This window comes from Lissotriton vulgaris, chromosome 8, assembly GCF_964263255.1.
Source record: "Lissotriton vulgaris chromosome 8, aLisVul1.2, whole genome shotgun sequence".
NCBI lineage: Eukaryota > Metazoa > Chordata > Amphibia > Caudata > Salamandridae > Lissotriton > Lissotriton vulgaris.
In genome coordinates this window covers 1,172,550,778-1,172,571,604 of record NC_141696.1, presented here as the reverse complement: position 1 = coordinate 1,172,571,604, position 20,827 = coordinate 1,172,550,778, and the positions used below count along the sequence as shown (strand labels likewise).

The following is a 20,827-nucleotide window of genomic DNA, read 5'->3' as shown; positions in this document are numbered from 1 at the left end:
GTGGGTGCTGTGGTTGCGCAGAGTGGGTGCTGTGGTTGCGCAGAGTGGGTGCTGTGGTTGCGCAGAGTGGTTGCTGTGGTTGCGGCGCAGAGTGGGTGCTGTGGTTGCGGCGCAGAGTGGGTGCTGTGGTTGCGGCGCAGAGAGGGTGCTGTGGTTGCGGCGCAGAGAGGGTGCTGTGGTTGCGGCGCAGAGAGGGTGCTGTGGTTGCGGCGCAGAGGGGGTGCTGTGGTTGCGGCGCAGAGCGGGTGCTGTGGTTGCGGCGCAGAGCGGGTGCTGTGGTTGCGGCGCAGAGCGGGTGCTGTGGTGGCGGCGCAGAGCGGGTGCTGTGGTGGCGGCGCAGAGCGGGTGCTGTGGTGGCGGCGCAGAGCGGGTGCTGTGGTGGCGGCGCAGAGCGGGTGCTGTGGTGGCGGCGCAGAGCGGGTGCTGTGGTGGCGGCGCAGAGCGGGTGCTGTGGTGGCGGCGCAGAGCGGGTGCTGTGGTGGCGGCGCAGAGCGGGTGCTGTGGTGGCGGCGCAGAGTGGGTGCTGTGGTGGCGCTGTGGTGGTGCTGAGTGATGCTGTGGTGGTGCCTGTCAAAAGTTGTGGTGGGAGAGCTTGTTCATAGTAAATAGGATCATGCACTTAATGATTTTGGTAGTCCTGCGAAGGAGAAAGACGCATGCGTGAGTCAAAAAGGGGCAGAAGTTGCCCACAGCGTGACTAACTAAAGCAGCCGAAGTGAAGCTGGTTGTGAATTAAGGTTGCGGGGAGATGTCAAACCAATGGCTGGCACACTACGGCATGGCCTAGTATCAGTGGTAGAAAACCCGGAGAGTCCTGAAAAGGGCCTGTGATGGCAGTGCCTTACCGTACAGATGTGGAATGGTATAGTGAGTCTAAAAGATGGTGAGATAAAAACCTGCGGCAGATAAGCAGTTGTAGGCTGAAAATAAGTTGTGCCTAATCATGCGTAAATCGGGAAAATCACAAACCTCCTGGCGGTTCGATGTTCAACTTTAATCATAATTGGTAATGGAGGAAGAGGGTCGTCTATTACGGAAGAACAGACTGAATTTAATAAGGATTTAACGTGATATCGAAGTGGACAAGGTGCCGCAATATATGCAAGCGGGGAATTTTACCATATCGCGGCAGATTGCCGGAATTCAACAGTTCAAGGCGGTGTGACTTTGCTGCCGTCAGTCAAGAGGTTTCAAGGCTTACGGCAGGTACGATAAATTGCCGGTAGGCCTGTCCGGTCTCCCTACAGGGAACAAGCAGATAGGAGTGAAACCAGAAAACGGCCGATAGACCGATTTAAATACAGGGCATTAAGGGCCTCTGAGGCAGCGCTTACCAATGGAGCTGGCGGCGGGGATCAGCCTAAGGTTCCGGTGCATGATGGCAGGAATCTGGCAACCCGAACGCGTTGGCTCAATATATCTTGTGCAGTGTGAGCGTGTGGCGGCGGCCATGTTGGGTGAGTATTAGACAGAAAGTGAAGAGAGACTGCACGTGTAACAAGTGCAATAGAAACATTGACAGTAAAATTTAATTACGGATTACTGTAATATCACAAACCTTGCAAACACAAAGGTTATTGTAGTAAAACAAATGCAAGATTACAATTATAATACATCAAAACGTGTTACAAGGCAAATTAAGAGGTACACATGAAATAAAATGTGCAATAGAGGTCTATGTAGAACTAGGATCTAATAACAACAAGTCGTGTATTGAAAAAAAACTCACCGCCGCAGCCCGGATTGAAAAGGAAACAAGGCAACCTGTTTTGGGACGGGGCGGGGCCGCAAACAGGAAGCAGGCGGGAGCCTACCCCGCGCTCCTGTAGCCAGCCGGAAGATTTGCGTGTGAGCTAGCTGGGCTCCCGTGGTCGTGGAGATCCCCACCTGTTGCCGGGACTGACCTGCTGGCTGCCGAAGTAGACAGGGACACGCGGAAAGACCCAGGTAAGAGTGGGGGGGAGGGGGTGTCTGTCTGTGCGCATGTGTGTGCGCATGTGTGCATGTGTGTAAGCGCGCGCGTGTGTGTCTGTCTGCCTGCGTGCATGTGTGTGTGTATGTATGTATGTATGTGTGTGTTTGCGCACTTCAGGGAATCTGAGGCAGGAGATGTGGACGCCGCCGGCCTGGACGTGCGCGTCCACAGACACCAATCGCCGCGCGTGCCCGACCCCTGTCTCCGATTCCCAGGAGACGGGCAACATTAGATACTTCGCTGGACGCAATGCTTCGCATTGCTTTCTCCAGCTCCACCTAAAGAAAGGATTGCTCATATCTGGATGTATTGTTATATGAAAATCTGGATGACAACTCTTAGTTTTTGTTCTTAACTATCTATCCTGACAAGATATGGCACTTTCCACTCTATACCTCTATGCACTTATGACCATTAGCACTTTATATGTGGATATACTATTCCTCGAATAGCCTGTATTGCAAAAATTGACTGGTTGCTATTCTTTTGTGATTAATGGATAAAGGTATTTTGATAAGAGGTAGTATTTTGCACTTTACGTACGCTTCTTGCACTAATAAGCATTAGCACTTTAAACCTGAATGAATTGTTTTCTGTATAGCTTGTAGTGTAAAAATTGTTTGACCTTCATTTTTATATGGTTGTTTTTAGAACAGTATTGTGCACCTCTTGTATTCTATATGCATTTGTATGTTGTTCTCGTTACCTTTCAGCTTGTAGAATCATAAACTGTCATTTTCATTCATTTTAATTATGATATATTGTAGGAATGCTTTCCTTGATTAGCATGCTTTTATGGTGATTTGATTTGCACCTAATAAAGATGAATTTAATTTAACTTGACTATTTATTAACCCTGAGACTGGTCATATTCATACCAAGTTCCCTCGGAAACATAAGGTTTCTGATGAGGACACTCCTTACAAGATTACTTTAAAAAAGAAATCTGTTGCTACCAGTCCTTTTCATCTACCATCCTCATCCCCTCCACCACCTCCTTCTCCACCTTTAAATCCTTTGCAAATAACACCTCGGGATTCTCCGCAATATCACCCCTATGACAATGATGGTAATGTTGGGTGGGCACATTTACCAGTAGATCTGTGAACGGATTATACAATTGATCCTCCAGCAGATAACGACCCAGACCTTTGCCAAGCCATCTCCTCCAGACGACAGTATATGCCACTAAGAACTCCTCTTCAGGGCTGCATAATATGATGGGGTGGAACTGCATAAAGATTTAATCGAAGAAGATTTTTGGTTTGAGGCCTTAGTATCCACACATAGGTCATCACAAACACTTCTTATGCTTAAGGGCATGATGATGAAATTTTTAAGGACCCAGTACGAGCATGCATCTTGACTCCTAAGGCTGACAAGAAGTATAAAGCCTCCCCAACAGACCCAGTATTTATCAAGGGCCAGTTGCCACTAGATTCACTGGTAGTGTCTATTGCTAGTAAATGGGCTAATTCCCAAACATCAGGGAATGCTCCTCCACCAGATAAGGACTCCAAGTTATAAGACGCTTCTGGCAAGTGCATAGCTGCTCAAGCTGCAAATCAATAGCACATTTTAAATACTCTGCCTTTTAGCCAGGTATGACTGAGCACATTGGGATGAGATGGAGCAATTGCTTCAATATCTCCCAGACGAGCATGACTCTGAAGCGCAGAATTTAGTAAATAAAGGTAAGCTAATTTCAAATTCCTCCATAAGGTGTGCTCTAGATGCTGCTGAAACTACGTCTAGAGAGGTCAACACTAGCATTTTGCTTAGGAGACCTGCTTGGTTAAGGATCTCTGAATTTAAGCCTAAGATACAACAATCCATTGTTAACATACCATTTGACAAAACCACTTTCTGATCCTGAAGTAGATCAGGCATTGGAAAAAATGAAAAAAGAGGTGGACAAGTCCATGGAAGTGCTCCAGTCTCCTTCAAACAGAGGCTTCTTTTGTCGTTCCATTCACCAGGGGGGTCCAACACCACATCCTCAGACCAGAGTACATCTAACTACAAAGGTAACAACCAGTCCTCTCCTTCAAGAGGATTTTTTCGAGGAGGTCCTAGAGGGAACAACCTCAAAGGTAGGGGTAAGAGCAACACACGCCGTAACTCCTCTTCCCCTAATAAGCGGTGACTGCCCCCCCCCCCCCCCCCCACCCCAACTACACCACACCTTTCGGGGGAAGACTTCAACAATTTCTACCTATTTGGCAGTGTATAACAGACAAATAGGTGATTGGAATTATCCAACATGGTTATCGCCTGGAGTTTACTAGCAATACTCCAAACATTCCACCCTGACCTCGCAAATTGCTCCAGAAGACCTACAATTGCTCAAACAGGAAGTGCAATCTCTCTTATTGAAAGGGGCTATTGAGCCGGTTCCCACACAGTACCAGGGATCAGGGGTTTATTCTCTGTATTTTCTCATTCCCATAAAGGACAGTTCCCTAAGACCCAGACTTGATCTCAGTGTTAAGCCATTATATACGGTGAAACCACTTTTACATGATGACCCTTCATCAGGTACTTCGACTTTTACAGAAGGCAGATTTTATGTCTACTCTAGACTTGAAAGACTCATATTTTCATGTGCCAATTCATCCCGCTCATCTCAAGTACCTCAGGTTTGTGATAGCAGGCAAGCATTATCAATTCAAAGTACTTCCCTTCGGCGTGACTACAGTGCCCAGAGTATTTACCAAATGTTTGGCTGTAGTCGAGGCCCATCTCAAAAGACCGCATATTCACGTCTTCCCCGATCTAGACGACTGGCTCATCAAAGCTCACCAAAATTGCCTACAGCTCACACATCACAATACACCTACTTCATCAACTAGGATTCATGGTCAATGCACAAAAATCTCACCTGCATCCGTCAGATGCAGTCTTACCTAGGAGCCACTCTAGACAGTCAAAGCTCTAGCCTTTCACAATGTAACCAGAATTCACAATATTCAGGCTCTTAGACTACAGTTTCAGTCCAACCAAGCCTTACCAGCCAAAATAGTCATGCACCTGCTGGGAATGATGGAATCTTGCATTGTAATTGTACTTCATGAAAGACTTCATATGCGTCCACTACAAGAGTGCTTGGCACGTCGGTGGAATCATTCACAGGGTCAATTGACAGATCTAGTGTTGGTAGATGGGTGTACCTATCGCTCTCTGCAGTGGTGGAATCTACAAATCTTGTCAAAAGGACGGCCTTTCATCGACCCTATTCCACAGATCGTGCTCACAGCAGACGCATCTCTCAAAGGTTGGGGTGCTTGTCTCCAAGATTACACAATACAAGGCCAGTGGAGCAACAAACACAAAAGTGTCCACGTCAACTATCTAGAGCTTCTAGCAGTTTTGCTAGCACTCAAAGCTTTTCTAACTCCCCTCATAGCCAAAACTGTCCTAGTCCGAACAGACAACATGACAGCAATGTATTATGTGCAAAAGCAGGGAGGGACACACTTTCTCCAACTGACTAGACTCACTCAAGCCATTTGGAATTGGGCAATCCATCACAACATTCATCTTGTGGCAGAACACCTCCCAGCAGAAAACGCAAAATACCCTAGCTTCAGCTCCAAGTTCCCACACCCGCTCTCAAAGGGCAATGCCGTATGGATGAACTGATCAGGGATATTTGCCTATGCTTTTCTGACTCTCCTGCTCCTTCTATGTCTGGTTCAGAAGCTCAGGCAAACATCCCTCACACTAATTCTAGTAGCTCCCACATGGGCCCGTCAGCCATGGTACACCACTCTTTTGGAGCTATCACTCATTCCATATCAAAAGCTGCACCTTACCTCCAGTCTCCTCACACAGAACCATGGAGAAATCAAACAACCAAATCCCAAAGAACTAAACTTAGCGATCTGGCTTCCGAAGTCATAGTTTGGTTAATTGAATTTACCAGCAGACTGTATGAATATGCTAAAAGAAGCAAGAAGGCCTACCATCAGAGCTTGCTATGCAGCAAAGTGGAAAATATTTGTTGTATACTGCAACAATAACAAAATCAATCCTTTAGATGATTCTAAACAAAACATTTTGTTACCTGTTACACTTACAGCAAACTGGACTAGCTTATGCATCTATTCGTTTGCACCTTGCAGCAGTAGCTGCGTATTTGCAGAACAGGCAACATCTGTCACTATTCAGAATTCCAATAATCAAAGCTTCCATGGAGGGGTTAAAAAGAGTAATACCACCAAGGATTCCTCCTTCTCCAGTTTGGAATCTCAATATTGTTCTCACAAGACTCATGGTTCCACCTTTTGAACCATCGCACAAGTGCCTCTTCCAGTTCCTCTCATGGAAGGTTGCTTTCCTCATTGCGATCACATCACTGAGGAGAGCTGGTTAGCTACAGGCATTAACCTTCGAAGAACCCTTCTTTCAGCTACCCAAAGATAGTGTAGTTCTACGCACCAACCCAAAATTCGTTCCTAAAGTAATTTCTGCTTTTCATTTAAACCAATCGGTTGAGTTACCAGTCTTTTTTCCTCAACCTGATTTTGTTGTTGAACATGCTCTTCACACATTGGATGTTAAAAGAGCTTCATTGTAATACATATCACAAAAGACTTTCCCAAAACAACTGTTTGTTGCATTTGTTCCGCCTCACAAAGGCAATCCCATCTCTAAATCTGGCATTGCTACTCTAAAGCTAAAATAACTTTATGCATACCCCCTAGAGCGCTTTCCTCTCGCAAAATAGGGGCTTCTGTGGCCTTTTTAGGTAACATTCCTATAGCTGACATATGTAAGGCAGCTACATGGTCTACACCACACACATTTACCAAACACTATTGTGTAGGTGTTAGCACGACAACAAGCAAATGTAGGCCAAGCGTTACTTAAAACAACTGCAACATCTACAGGTTAGCCACCTCTTTGGGAGTATACTGCTTTGTAGTCTATGCAAAGGATATGTATCTACAGCACACATGCCTCAAATTCATTATGTTACTTACATCTGTTCTTGGTATGCAGAGCTGTAGATTCACATGCGCCTACCCTCCTTCCGGGCTCCTATAGTTGTTGCAGCTCTTAATTATACGTTCATACGCATGGACATCTCTATTCTCCCCTTCATGCGGTAAAACAATCTAAAAATTTTGTTGATGCCCATGTGCATTATCACTGAAATGAGGAGTCACCTTACCTTGTGACTAGGAAAGACTTCTTCGAAGAAAAAACAACTTGCAAACATCCATCCCCAAAACTAAATGGCAGGAGAATGCAAAGCATGTGAATCTACAGCTCTACATGCCAAGAACAGATGCTTACTGGTTAAGTAACATAATCCTTTTTGCAGCTGAAAGTCAGACTACGTCTCTATTTCAGAGTTGTATGTAGTGCAAGACACCTTTATTGTGAATTACAAGGTAAATGGTATTGTAAAAGTGTATGTGGGCTGACAACCATGAGGATTAGTGCAGTGTGCAAGGTAGGAGTAGCAAAGCATGAATATTTGGACGATTAATACTTGATGTGATATGCTTTTGGAAACATTTTTCACTTGGGGAATTGGGAGGGATTTGAAGAGAGTTTGGCAACTAATGTGAAGTGCTATCCAGCACTTTTAAGTCTACTGTTGTAGATAAATCATTCTTTCTGCTCTTTAGGTAATTAAAAGTTGATTCTTGGAAGCAGTGACGAATCCGTGGGTATTATAAACAAAACAAAAACTAACTCCTAATGACTGTTCTTCCATAGGACGCTCCTACTGCGTGTTTTCTCAGCGAATGTTGAATCAGTGTTTGGAGTCCCTAGTTCAAAAGGTGCAAAGTGGAGTGGTGATAAATTTTGAGAAGTCTGGACCAGATCCTCCAATTACTGAAGGTATTTTTTTTTCTTTATGAATTATTACTATATGTTGCTGTTTAGCTTGACATAATTATGAAACCATTTGAATTGTTTTTCTGTCAAATACCCAGTGCTCCTTGCTCATATATTTTTTCTTTGCTACTTTTGTAGTGTTGATGAAGAGTTCAGTCAAAACCCTATTCCGTTCTTGGCAGTCTTCACACCATACAAACACTATTTAGTAAGAAATAGTGATAACATTTAGACATATATGTCTGAGAGACCAGTGGAGTGGAGGAAAAAGGGGAGTGATCACCACTAAATGGGAAGGTTTAGAGAAATGTAAGGAGGGATATGGGACAGATATGCAAATACAGAACACTCCCACTGGTAATTGTGCGGGCCACATCCCAATCGATTGTTATTTTGCACACCATGTTACCTCAGTTTGGACCCAGCTGTCTGTAAATCAATCTTGAACCTGCTCAAATCGTAACTGTCAAGACCGTGCTTTGAGGACATTGAAGGGACTTACTCTGTTAGTGAAAGGGTTAGAACATGCTGTAGTCCAGTTCCCCTTGGCTTGTGAAGTCCAGCATGTCCTCCAATGACTCTGACTTCGTAGAACTTTGGTCACCAGCCCAACTCGAAACTCGTAGCCAAGACTAAGATCACATATAGGACTTCACAAACGCCACTCACCAAGGATCTTCCCTATTGGGCTTGACTTAAAGCAGTGCCTCTTCTCCAGGCAAGGAACAGCCGCAAGAGAGCCATGCCGTAAGCCCAGAGATTCCTCCAAAAAGGGGTCGACCGTCTGTGCTCTCCATTGTCCTGAAATCTGAGCCACAAAAAGCTAATTTGGTGCCAGAGACACTTTTAGAGTTCATGAGCCCTAGCCTCTATGCAGCAGTACACAGCCTTGGCCTGGCCTCGAGTCTATGTAACCTGTCGCTGAACAAGATCTACTCTGAAGATGCCTCCGAGGCCAGCACCAAGCTTGACTCCAAGTGATCCCCTTGCTGCCGCAGAACAAGGTGATTATCCTGATATGTCAAACAAGGATTTATATTTATCCAATCTCCAGACACATTCTGGCAAGGCCTCCACCAGTTGGACACCACCACACTTTAAAAATATCAGTTTCACCCTTGAAGTTGCAGTTTGGAATGAACATTGGGCTTTTGTATTCCACGGAAGTCCAGTCTTTTCAACAGCATCCACACTGTTACCTGCACATTCACTGCCCCTTATCTTTCCATTCACACTAAATCAGACCAGAATCCCATAAAATATCAGCAAACTGGTATGCAGACCCTATAACATCAGACGATAGAGCGCCCTTGGCATGATTAAAACTTGGAGCCATACCCTGTTAAACTCTTGCCTCGCCCTACAATCAAAACTACCACCTAACATGCGGTCATCCAGCTATCGACAGACAACCACAAAGTAAAACTTCATTTGTGGAAAGATGAGCCTTTCTTATTTGAGAGACTCTCAAAAGCAGAGTTCTCTGTCCAGTAAATACCTAAGTTTCAATTCTATTAAGGACATGGAGGCGAGAAGTATGCTTTCATATTCACTCAGCAGGCCATACCAATAATTGATTCAAAGACTACATATACCATGACTCTTTGCTGTAATTTAATAAAATAACCCTAGAGTAGATGCCAAATATTCAACATCAAGGTAAACCAAATCCTCTTTCTTCATGCGAAACCTCCTGATCGAAGCGTTTCTTCAGAATTCTTGCATATGTTCTGACCCTAAGGAAACAGGAGACATGGAGTATAAGTTCCCAGATACAATTAATCATCACACAAAGTATCCATCAATGTTAACAATACATTACCAAACATCAAGGTTTCTATTAGTCGTGTCAATTCTTCACAAGAAAAACATTGGAACAGATTATTAAAGTTTATAGGATAAAGGGAGGGTGATAGTACGAAACGACTCTGGAGGGATAATACTCGTCTCCGTGGCCGTAATAGAACTGAAACTTTCCTTCACAATAGCTAAGAAATGTTCTTTCTATGTCAGGACAGGAGACTTCGATTATGCTATTTTAAAGGTGGTTGACAACCAGTTAAGCTATGCCTGTAATCCGTTTAAGTAGAAGGTCCTAAACGTAGAGTCTGACCACCAATAAACTGCTCTGAGAATATCTTGCAAATGACCCCCGGGAGAAGACCTTCAAAGCCATAGCTCCCCTTGTGGAGTGAGCCTCAAAGGTAGAAGTATCAACACCAGCTTCCAGTAGAACCAATCTCACCCAACGGGTTCTAGTAGTTGCCCAAGGGAAACATCCCACACAACGAATTTCTAACAGCGAATTACTTTTATAACGAAGTCTTAACAACGGCCCACAACACTTCAACGAAGTCCGGAACCCCGAAGTCTTGAACCACGAAGTCCGGATCCATGTTGACATCTTGTTTGTATCCGGAAAGAATGTTAGGCACATCACTTATTTTCGCCTCCACCAAATCTAATCTGCACTTTGATTTGCCAGTGTTGGAGTATAACGTCACTATTCTCCGCCCCCAACTCTTCTGAATTGAACAGTATAGTAACTGGAAATGCCTCACATTATTTGGATATGGCACTTTTTTTGCATAATAATTATTTTTCAACATCCATGGATTTTAAAAGGCATTGCTACAAACATTTTGGCGGATTGAAAAAAGAGTGTTTGGATGCAGTTTGCATTTTTCAAGTTTGGTAGCAAGACGTGGGAATAGCGTGTTTTGGAATTAACTGGCATTATCAAGTAGGTCATTTATATTTTTAAATGTAATCAAAATCTTTAAACAAACAAATGAGCAAAACGAGTCAAAAGTCCTTGATTGTGTAAGCGCAGAGGTGTACAGCTTGATGTGTTTATTTTCATCACTTGTTAGGTGATTAAGCAGATAAGCAAAGCATTTCAACTCACTCTGCTTCATTGTGCTCGTTGTTGGACACAGCTCTTTACATGTTTATTCGAAACAAAATACTGGCATTAATTGGTAATGGGTAATTTAATCTTTTTTTTTCGTGGTTTAGGAAGTAGTTGTTAAAAATGTAGTGGTTAAGGACTGTTCGTTGTTTAGCTTTCGTTGTTCAGGAAGTCGTGGTTGAGGCTGTAGTTAAGTCATAAAACCGTTGCCCAAACCGGTTTGAAAGATTTCTTGAGAGATATAAATAGTTGAGTTGACAGCGAACTACACACAATTTTGAATGACAAGTGAAAGCAGGGTAATGAACCACCCTGGTTTTGGACTTAGTTTGTCTAGAATTGGTGAATGATAGCCCATCAGGGGTAAACACATGTGCTGTAATATCCAGGGCCCAAACATTAGACACTCTTACAACAAATGAGACATAACTGCATCTCAAGCTTACCTGTTCTTTACATGACAAGTATTGGTTATAATGCCATGATCGGAGCATTCGTAGAACCACATTGACATCCCAGAGTTAGGAATACCACGGTTCAGGTGGAAAAGGCAAGCAAATAACGCAAAATTTGACAGACAAGAGCATGTTCTCCCACTGGTATGTCCTGAAGAGGTGCATGACTAGCTGAGATCGCTGATCTGCAACTTGTGTTAATTGTATGATATGCTAATCAATTCAGACAAAGTGAAAATATGCACTACATCTGCCCCCACAGGCTCAAGATCGATTCTCAAGCCCCAGCTTGATCGATTCTCAAGCCCCAGCTAGACCATCTACACCAGGCTGAACCGTGTCTTTGTGGAGTCTGCATATGCTCCTCTGATGAGAGGCAGCCTGTGTCAAAAGGCCTTAGACTTCCCAATATCCCCTACAATCTTTCAAATCTTCAGCAGGAGAATTCCATCCTGAACCAGTTGGTGCAAGTTGCCATAAGTATTGCAAAATCCAAAGAAAGTCCCAAAATAACTAGATACCGTACTTGCGATTTCCAAAGCATTGTCACCAGGATCACCTGTCTTCTGGAGTCTGACTAGCACCGTGAGTCTTATCCTCAAGAAGGGAGGAAACGCATACCGAGAGTCTGACTCAAGTCTTGCTGGAAGGCATCAGTCGCTTCTGCTAGAGAGTCCAGGCGCCAACTGAAGCATGGTAGTTGATGGTTGAGGCTTGACGCGACGAGATCCACTTGGCATTGACCACATCGATCCATAATACTCTGAAATAGAGAGGGATATAGTTTCCACATGCTGTAGTCCTTCAGATGTCTGGATTGCCAGTCCGCGGTCTTTAGTTTCCCCCAGCAGATATTCCGCAGTTACTGACAACCTGTGCTCCAGACAATGATTCCAAAAGTCTCTGGCCCAATCTTCCATTACCTTGGACAAGTTACCCCCTCAAGCTGTTTATATATCCCACAGCTGAGATGTTCTCCATCTTTGAGAGAATGGAACAGAACACTTTGACTGCTAAACTCAGCACCGAGAAAGATCCTGCATGGAGTTCCAAACAATTGTGAAAAGCTGTCTTGTGTTCTGACTACTGTCCTCCTGTGGCAATACCTCCACAAACTGCGCCCTAGCCCTGGTGACTGGCATCAAATTTGATAACCAGATCCGAGACTGACCCAAAGATGGCCCTTCTATTCCGTGCATGCATGTGGTCAAGCCACCATCGAAGTTCCATCCAGCCTTCTTGAGAGAGACCAATCTCCTTTGCATATGTCAGACCCCTCCTGAGATGATGTGCCTTTGGATGTTGAAGAGAAGGGTAGTGAAATGGGCCTGGAAAAATCGCCTGGATGGATGAAGACAGCATGCCTACAACACCCTCTCCAGCATTTTGCGCAACTCTTGACATATGAGAAGCATCTTTTTCTGGGATAGTCTGTGTGACTGTCACACCTTATTGATGTCAAAGCCCAAAAAGGGCATTTGTTGAGCTGGGGTAAACTCTGAGTCTGAACATTCACAATGAACCCCAGATCGTGAAGGTGATTTTGTGCAAGCTGGAGTTGGGTGACTAAAGTAGATCTTTCCTGATGCATTAGGAGGATGTCATCCAGATACACTATTAGTCTTCCCCCATGCACATAGCCATTCCATGGAGGCCTGTAGCATCTTGATAAAGCACCAAGGTGCGGAGGACAGACCAAACTGCGGGCACATGAATTTGAAAACTTGCCCGCCCCATTTGAACTTCTGGAAACATCTGTGCGGTGGAAAAATTGGAACCGTAAGGTAGGCGTCCTTCAGATTGAACCTCACCAACCAATTAGGCGATAACTATTGCTGCGGTATATGGCGATAAACAATCCACTGGTTAAAGTCATTAAAATGTATTAACCCATGTCCTTTTCCACAAGGAAGATATTGCTCAGGAACCCCCTGGGATGAAGAACGGAATAGGTAATTGCTCCTTTCTCCAAAAGCTCTGCCACCTCTTGGTCTTCCACCCTCTTCCTGAGAGAACACCAAGGGTCTCTGATCTGAGTTGACGGGTAGTATTGTAGAGCTGTGAGGAAATCCTTCACGGTTTGAAGCACCCACGCATCACCTGTTATGGACTCCTATTTTTGACTGAAGTACTGCAACTTGCCCCCCCCTCCCACCCCTCAACATTGTGTAGTGAAGAAGGGATATTGCTTACTAGTGATGCCACCTGGCGCATTGCTAGCTCTTCAGGAGGGGCCTTTACCTCCCCGGCCTATTCTGTGACCCGAGGAGGGATAGAACCCTTTCAACTTCTCTTCTGGTCCTGCTATCGGATGGGGCGCCTGGTTTGGAGTTTATGGGGGGTCAGAATTGTACGCCCGGCTTGAGGAGCATCCCCTACCTGTTCCTGTCCCTTCGAAAATCTGCTGACTGAAGACTTTCCGGATGGATTATTGCATCTTGTCAACTGACGAGAATCTATTGACAAAGCATAAGAGCTCCTTCATGAAGGTTTCTCCAAAGAACCCCTCATTTGCCTCTGGATCAGCTTCTGTGGTGGCCAACTCACCCAACCTGGGTTCGATCTAGATTAGTAGTGAGCGCCTTTTCTAAGAAACACAGGGTCTGCTCGGCCGAACTGGATAGGATAGTCGGGTCAATCATGTGGCCAGACTCTTTTGCATCTTTGGCCATTATTTATAATCTTTGTAAGAGGCCCCAGGACATCCAGGATCTTATTGGTCAATACCCTTTTTTGGGTCCTTAATGAATTTGGTGATGAAGGTCACCATCTTGGGATCGCTATCAGGAGTACATGCCACCTTACTTGCTAAAGAGGGTCTAGGTCATTCAGCGCTCAGGCGCCCCGTACCTCCTTGTCCATGGGCTTCCTAATGCACCTGGCTATATATCACGCCTCCTTAGAAGCGGGCACACAGTCCATGCACGGGGGTGATAAATATCTACTGGGTTCAGCATACCCAGTACCCCCACAGTCCTGCACACCCTTATCTTCCAACATAGGTTTCTTGGTGCTGCCCTCCAGTCGCTGCAGTCTGCTCTGGCCTAGTTTGTCCCCTGAATCCCCATCATTGGTGTCTGAATCCTCCCCTGCATTGTCATCTGTTCTCTGGTGAGAACAAGAATCCTCATTACGCCCAGGATGGGAAATGTCCTGTACATCTAGAAATACAATACACTTTTTTAAGAAGGCTTGGCAAAGGCATCACAGGAGAGATAGGTTGTCCTAACTTTGGCTGCGGGTCTGGTTTTACCCTTGGCTTTAGTGGCTACCCCAGTGTCAATAGGAGGCGCAAGCCCCAGGCCTTCCCCCATCTGGAAGTAAGAAACTGCGCTATGCAGTTCAATAATTTTCTCACTCTAGGGTGCTAAAGAGATCGTTCTCAAGGGATACCTCCATGGCATCCACCAGTTTCTCATGGATAGAAGGGAACATCTGCTACTCCACCACACACTATCAATAGTCATCAAATGATCCTGCCATGGTTGTTGAGGTAGATTTGAAGAATGCAGGAGAATAGTGAGAAAACACACTATTGTTTGTACAGGTAGTAATTTGTTTAAGCCAGTGCTTGTTATCTATTCACGTGTATGCCACCTTTATCCTAGACGTGCCCCTTTAATTACACTGAGGCCGTAAGGGAAAGACCACTCTGTGGGGGAAAAATTGCTTATCTGGAGCAAGAGTAGCCAATAGCAAGGAAGAAAACTAGGAACCTGACGCATGCCGTATCGTGCGCTCACAGAAATGTCTTCCCTTTAATGCTAACCCAGAAGGGGAAGACCACGAGCCACACACCAAAGAATTTCAAGAATGAGGGAGGGGCTCGTCCTCTGTTAGGAGACATGTGCCGCTCCACTCGCCCTAGCGGTTCTGGCCTTGCTTCTCGCTAAGGCGGGTAAGGCCGCGAGGAGAAATTCCAAGATTGCGGAAATGTTTTGAGGAGCCACATCTACCACAGGACTATGCACCTAAAGTGCCGGGCTATCCAGCAGGCTTGTCTGAGCAGAGTCTTCACAGCTGCTTACACCCCTAGTGTTTTTTTTTTAACTTATCATTTTGTAACGTTACAATCATACAAAGCATCAGTGCTCACTGCCATATCACAATGTCTGACGTATGAAAAAACAAATAAGGAGAAAAGAAAGAAAAGGACCATCATTGTTAGTTTCATATACAATAAATCCCATCACATTTGTAACCTAAAACCGGTCATCATAACACTAGTCCCTGGCCCTGCAAATACAGTTGACTGGCCAGTAACGCACCAGCCTCTGTAGATACATAAAAGGCGCATTGCATGAAAGTACAAATCAACAACCAGAAATCACAACACGTGTTACTGCTGTCTTGCACTGTAATTTCACCCCACTCCAGTAGGCACCCACCCCTGTTCTAATTGAGTCAGATGACGAATGTGTAGATGCCGTATAAGTTCTAAGTGGGCCCCAAATGTCTTTAGGGCACGAGGTAGCGTGGTAGCATATATCTCACTATTTGTGTTGCAGAAAGCCATACTAGTTAACCAGTTTTGCAAGGTGGGGGCCCTTTTCCCGCCCCAGTTAATGGCGATGTCTCGCTTGGCTAAAAGGAAGTTAATGGCAGCAATTTTCCACACCCCCTTAGGGAAATTCACTACATATCCCAAGAGCTCCACTTCAGGAAGTGGTGCAAGAGTTAAGTTAAGCATGTGTCCCAGTATTTGATGTATCTCCCTCCAATAGGGCTGTAGTTTGGGCCATGTCCAAGTTAAGTGTGCGAAATCTGCATGTGGAGACCTACATTGTACACAGTGATGTGACCTTGAAGGGTTGATTATGTGGGAGTGTTCTGGTGTGACGTACATTCTGCACAAAAACTTAAAATGTATTAGTTTATGCCGACTATTAAATGAAATGTTTATTAACTTCACAGCATTTTTCCCATTGGTCATCCGAAATGGGGTGTCCCAAGTCTGCCTCGCATGCCTCACGCACCTTGGCATCATGAATGGGGAGGAGAGCAGAGCATTCTCTATATCATTTGGAAATCGGATGTTCACCCCCCCCCCTTAGCAGCTATGATAGTAGAAAGGGGTGGAAATGAGTCGGGCTCAACTGGGAAACTGGGGAGAGCGGCCCAAAATGCTATTCCGTACAAAGCGCTCCATGAAGGAGGCCGAACGGAAACGGTCATCCTCAGATGGGGAGAAGACGTGGCCCCTGGGAAAAGGTCGCAGAATTTGACAATATCCAATGCGGCGAGTGTGCCCTTAACTAGTGTTTCTCCCATAATTGGTAGCCAACGGGGGTTGGGAATTGGTAGGGCAGACAAATATAATAGCGGAGCCCCCATCATGCGTCGCAGCCTATCCCATGCCCAGCTGGTGGTGGACACTGGATATCTGTTGGGTCTCTGGGAAGGAACCTCCCTGGGAAGTACCACTGACAGGGTATCAAGAAGTACAAAGACTGCCTCCGGGCAGAGGAATGTAATCCTAGCATCTGGGTGGAACCAGGCATGGGCGTACCTACACTGGGCTACGAGATAGTATAGTTTGAGGTCAGGGGCTCCAAACTCCCCATGGTTGTATGGTAGTATAAGAATCTGCCACCTGACCTGCAGGTGCTCCCCCAGTCCTCCCCACCCCCCAAGTTAGACGGATGAGGTGAGAGCGCAACACCTGGAAGCTTTTCTGAAGAGGGATCGGGATATTGAACAAATATAAAAATTTGGTAAGGACGACCATTTTGATGAGCGACCCGCCCAGCAATAGACAATGGTAGTTGCAACCATTTCTCTATTTGTGACTCCAGGGCGTCCATAGCCCACTCATAGTTGAGTCGAAGTATTTGAGTGGAGTCTAAATGCAAATGAATGCCCAAGTACTTAGTTGATAAAGTGCACCATTCTAGCGGGAATTCGCAGTCCCAGTGCTTTGTGCTAGGAGTCAAAGAGAATATCACTGACTTGGACCAATTGGTATGAAGACCAGAGAATCGTTCAAATATGATAGTCTCTCTGATCAGAGGCTCAAGATTTAACTGAGGGTCACGGACATATAAAATTACATCGTCGGCATACAAGGAAACTAATAGAGGGTGGCTGTTGAACTGAAGACCCCTCTGTAAATGTCGCTCCTAGAAGTGGCGGACCAATGGGTCCATAGCCAGGATGAACAATAATGGTGATAGGGGAACCCCTGGTGTGTGCCTCGAGAAAGGGAAAAGGGGCATGATAATGTGCCATTCAAGCGCATAGTAGCTGAGGGATTACAATATAATAACGTTGTGGTAGCAACAAAGCCCATTGACCTAACCATCTTGCGCATTGCCGATTGTAAATATAAACCAAAAAAACCCCAAAAAGGGCCACTTGAGGTAATCTAACGCCTTCTCGGCATCTAACAAAACCGCTGCCACAGGGACCCCATAGGGTTGATCCTATGCAGAACAGCGAAGAGTGTCCTGAGATTTAGGGATGTGGATCTGTGAGGGACGAATCACGATTGCGCAGGAGAAATTATAGATTCCGGAAGGAAGGATAGACAGAGGGCAAGTATCTTGCCTAATATTTTTTATCTTAATTTAGGAGGGACAGGGGTCTATAAGGGCTACAAGAGGCAGGGTCTTTACCCGGTTTGGGAAGAAGTATGACTGCTTCTCGAAGTGTGGGTGGTAGTTCGTTTTTCTCAAGGGTTTCCGCTTATACCTCCACTAATTTAGGTGCTAGCAGGTCTTTATACGTTTTATAAAATTTCCCCGTAAAACCTTCCAGTCCAAGGGCTGTGGATTCATTGAGCGCCTCAATGGCTCTAACTATTTCCTCCGAGAAAAATGGTTCGGCGAGAAACTCCTTTATATTTTTATCCAAATAGATCAGGGCTATTTCTGACAAATACGCCTCTTGTGCTGTTAGGTCACCTTCAGTCCTAGTAGAATACAATGTAGTGTAATTGTTCACGTATTGCAGCAGTCTCTGTGAGTTCATCGCCGCTCAGTTGACGCAATTCTGTGATATGATTTAGCATACGGGGGTCAGAGCATTTCCACCAACATACGTCCTGGCCTCTTCCCCCCTCACCATAACTCAAGCTGTTTGGTACTTGCTTAGAAAATGGATCTCTCGATCCGCAGCATCCCTATATTCTTTAAGTTGGGAGAGGCGACGCTGCGTGGTATCCGAGGCAGACCCCCCCCCCCCCATGGTGGCATGCAGGTCCGTTAGGACATCGGCGTGTTTGGAAATACACACGCCTCTAATGTAAGATTTGAAGACTTCCCATAAGACTGCCCACGTGCCCACCATTCCAGTATTTATCTGAAAATACTCTTCAATGGCCTCCCTGAGTTTTAAGTGAAATAGTCATTTCGGGGTCTGCTGGGAAAACGCCACTGACATTCCTATCCCTCAGGCCGGGGAATCTTGAGGTGGGGGAGCACCGGTAAATGATCAGAGAATGTTCTGGGTAGGGTCTGAATAGAATGCTACCATATGTAGGCCGCAGCGGACAACAGCCAGTCAGTACGGGTCCACGTGTCATGTTGTCCAGTGTAATGTGTGTAACCGGGTTCAGAGGGGTGGTGATGTCGTCATGTGTCCGAGAGTGAAAAGGTGTCACAAGTCCAGGAGTACCATTCGTGCTCGGGGTTTGGTGACCAGCGAAGTGGAGGTGCTATCTAGCGCAGGACAGAATAGTAAATTAAAATCGCCACTGATAATCAAAGTGGTGATCTCCAGAGTAGCTAATTGTGCGTGTATAGAATGAAAATAGTCGGGCTGTCTATATTAGGGGCGTATATACATAAGAGAGCAAGTACGAGGCCCATCATTTTGCCTGTAACAATCGTGTAGCGACCCTCATTGTCCTTGAATAGTGAATGCAAATGGAATGAGATGCGCTTATGTATAAGAATGGACGTGCCTCTGGCATAATTACTATAATTGGCAAAGTACCTATGCTGACGCCAGCTCGAGGCAAACTGTGTTGTATCAGATTTGGGAAGGTGAGTTTCCTGTAGAAATGCTATATCCACCTTATGGCTTTCCTGTTAGTGTTGGCAGCCAATCAAATTGTAGTAGGATCCTAGATTACACTGCAAGGACTTGCGTCCCCAGATATATATATTTTCTTTACCTTGGGTATCAGAAAAACTACTTGACTGATTTACATCCAATCACAAAAAGTACGCTTTCTGGACCCACATCTAGCTTTCTGCCAAATGTGGTGCAAATCCGTTCAGCAGTGCCGGCTGTATTCTTGTTAAAAAAAAATGAAAAATCCCCATAGACTTAACATTGGAAAACGTGTTTTAGGACTTCCTTTTTTTTCTCGCACCCCGCATTATATATAATATATATATATATATATATATATATATATATATATATATATGTTCCATCCATCCTACTGGCAATAGCCAGTAGGTATATATAGTTAGGACCTAGCTACCATAGGAAATCCGCAACATTCTATTGGGAATATCTTAGGCGCATGTTAAGGAATGAGTGTGAAATTTTCCAAAATTTAGGCCAGCTCCGCTCCTTCCCTGGAAGTTTCGGTGGGATTCATCATGTGGGGGCCGAGGAAAAAAAGGGGGGTTCCCAAAACGTGTTTTCCCCATGTTATTTTACATAGGACGTTTAGACACGGCTACATCCCGAACCGCTGAATGGAATTACACCAAACTTTGCAAAATTGTAGGGACTGGTACGCAGAAGTGCCTTTTCTATATTTGGTGAAAATTGCTCCAGTGGTTTTTATGAAAATTAACTTCAAAAACACATATATCTATATGCGCGCTTCGAGCGCTTACCTGTACGCGTACCGGGGAGCGCACCCGGCGCGCCATTGAAGTGCGCGAGCGGAAAGCTGATTGGCTCTCGGGTGTCTGTGAACATTCCAAACGGTCCGGAGAGTCTGCCATCTTGTGTCTCAGTGGTGAAAAACAAAAGGGGAAAACTATAAAAGGGGGCAGGGTAGAGACCCCGGACTCCCTAGGTTTTATCAGGGGGGCCTAGGAGGACCCCGAAGGTCAAAAAAAGAATATATTTTTTTTAGAACATTTCGCGAAGTACGTGCTGGGTGCGATGTCATGTATGCGTACCCTGAGCGTACCACGGGGAAAACCAAAAAATATATATATTTCTGGGCCTGGGGGGTCCTTGTGGGACCCACTGAGCAGGCCTAGGGGGTCAGGGTGCTTCTACCGTGCCCCCTTTGCGTGTTTTGCACCTTTGTTTCACTGCTTTCTTGTGCCTTGGTTCTACCGAGGCACAAGATTGCTGCCAACACTTCCTGGTTTAGAGTCTTGACAGACAGTGGCAGCCAATCAGCATGCCTTTCGCAGGAAAGCAGCATGCTCATTGGCTGTCAACACTTCTAACCAGGAAGTGTTGGCATTCATCTTGTGCTAGGTAGACCGAGGCACAAAAGAAGCAGAAAAACAAACGTGTAGAATGCAAAAAGGGGGCAGGGTCGAAACAACCTGACCGCCCAGGGCTGCTCAGGTGGTCCCACAAGGATATTAACATATTTAAATGTTATCCGCTAATAGAATTAGCATTTAAAAAACCTTGCGAATTCACTGAAAAAACCATAGGTTTCAGGCCTTATATAGTTAGGAATTAGCATATAAAAAACCTTTGAAATTC

At 45.2% G+C, this 20,827-nt stretch overlaps 1 protein-coding gene across 1 annotated transcript in view; it reads left to right on the top strand.

Annotated features, from left to right (window-relative positions):
- Positions 1-20,827, top strand: part of INTS6 (integrator complex subunit 6) — a 462,066-nt gene that overhangs the window by 148,002 nt on the left and 293,237 nt on the right. Inside the window, exon 6 of the mRNA XM_086935031.1 lies at positions 7,706-7,831. Coding sequence (XP_086791157.1) covers positions 7,706-7,831 — 126 coding nt within the window. The remainder of the gene's footprint in view (positions 1-7,705; positions 7,832-20,827) is intronic.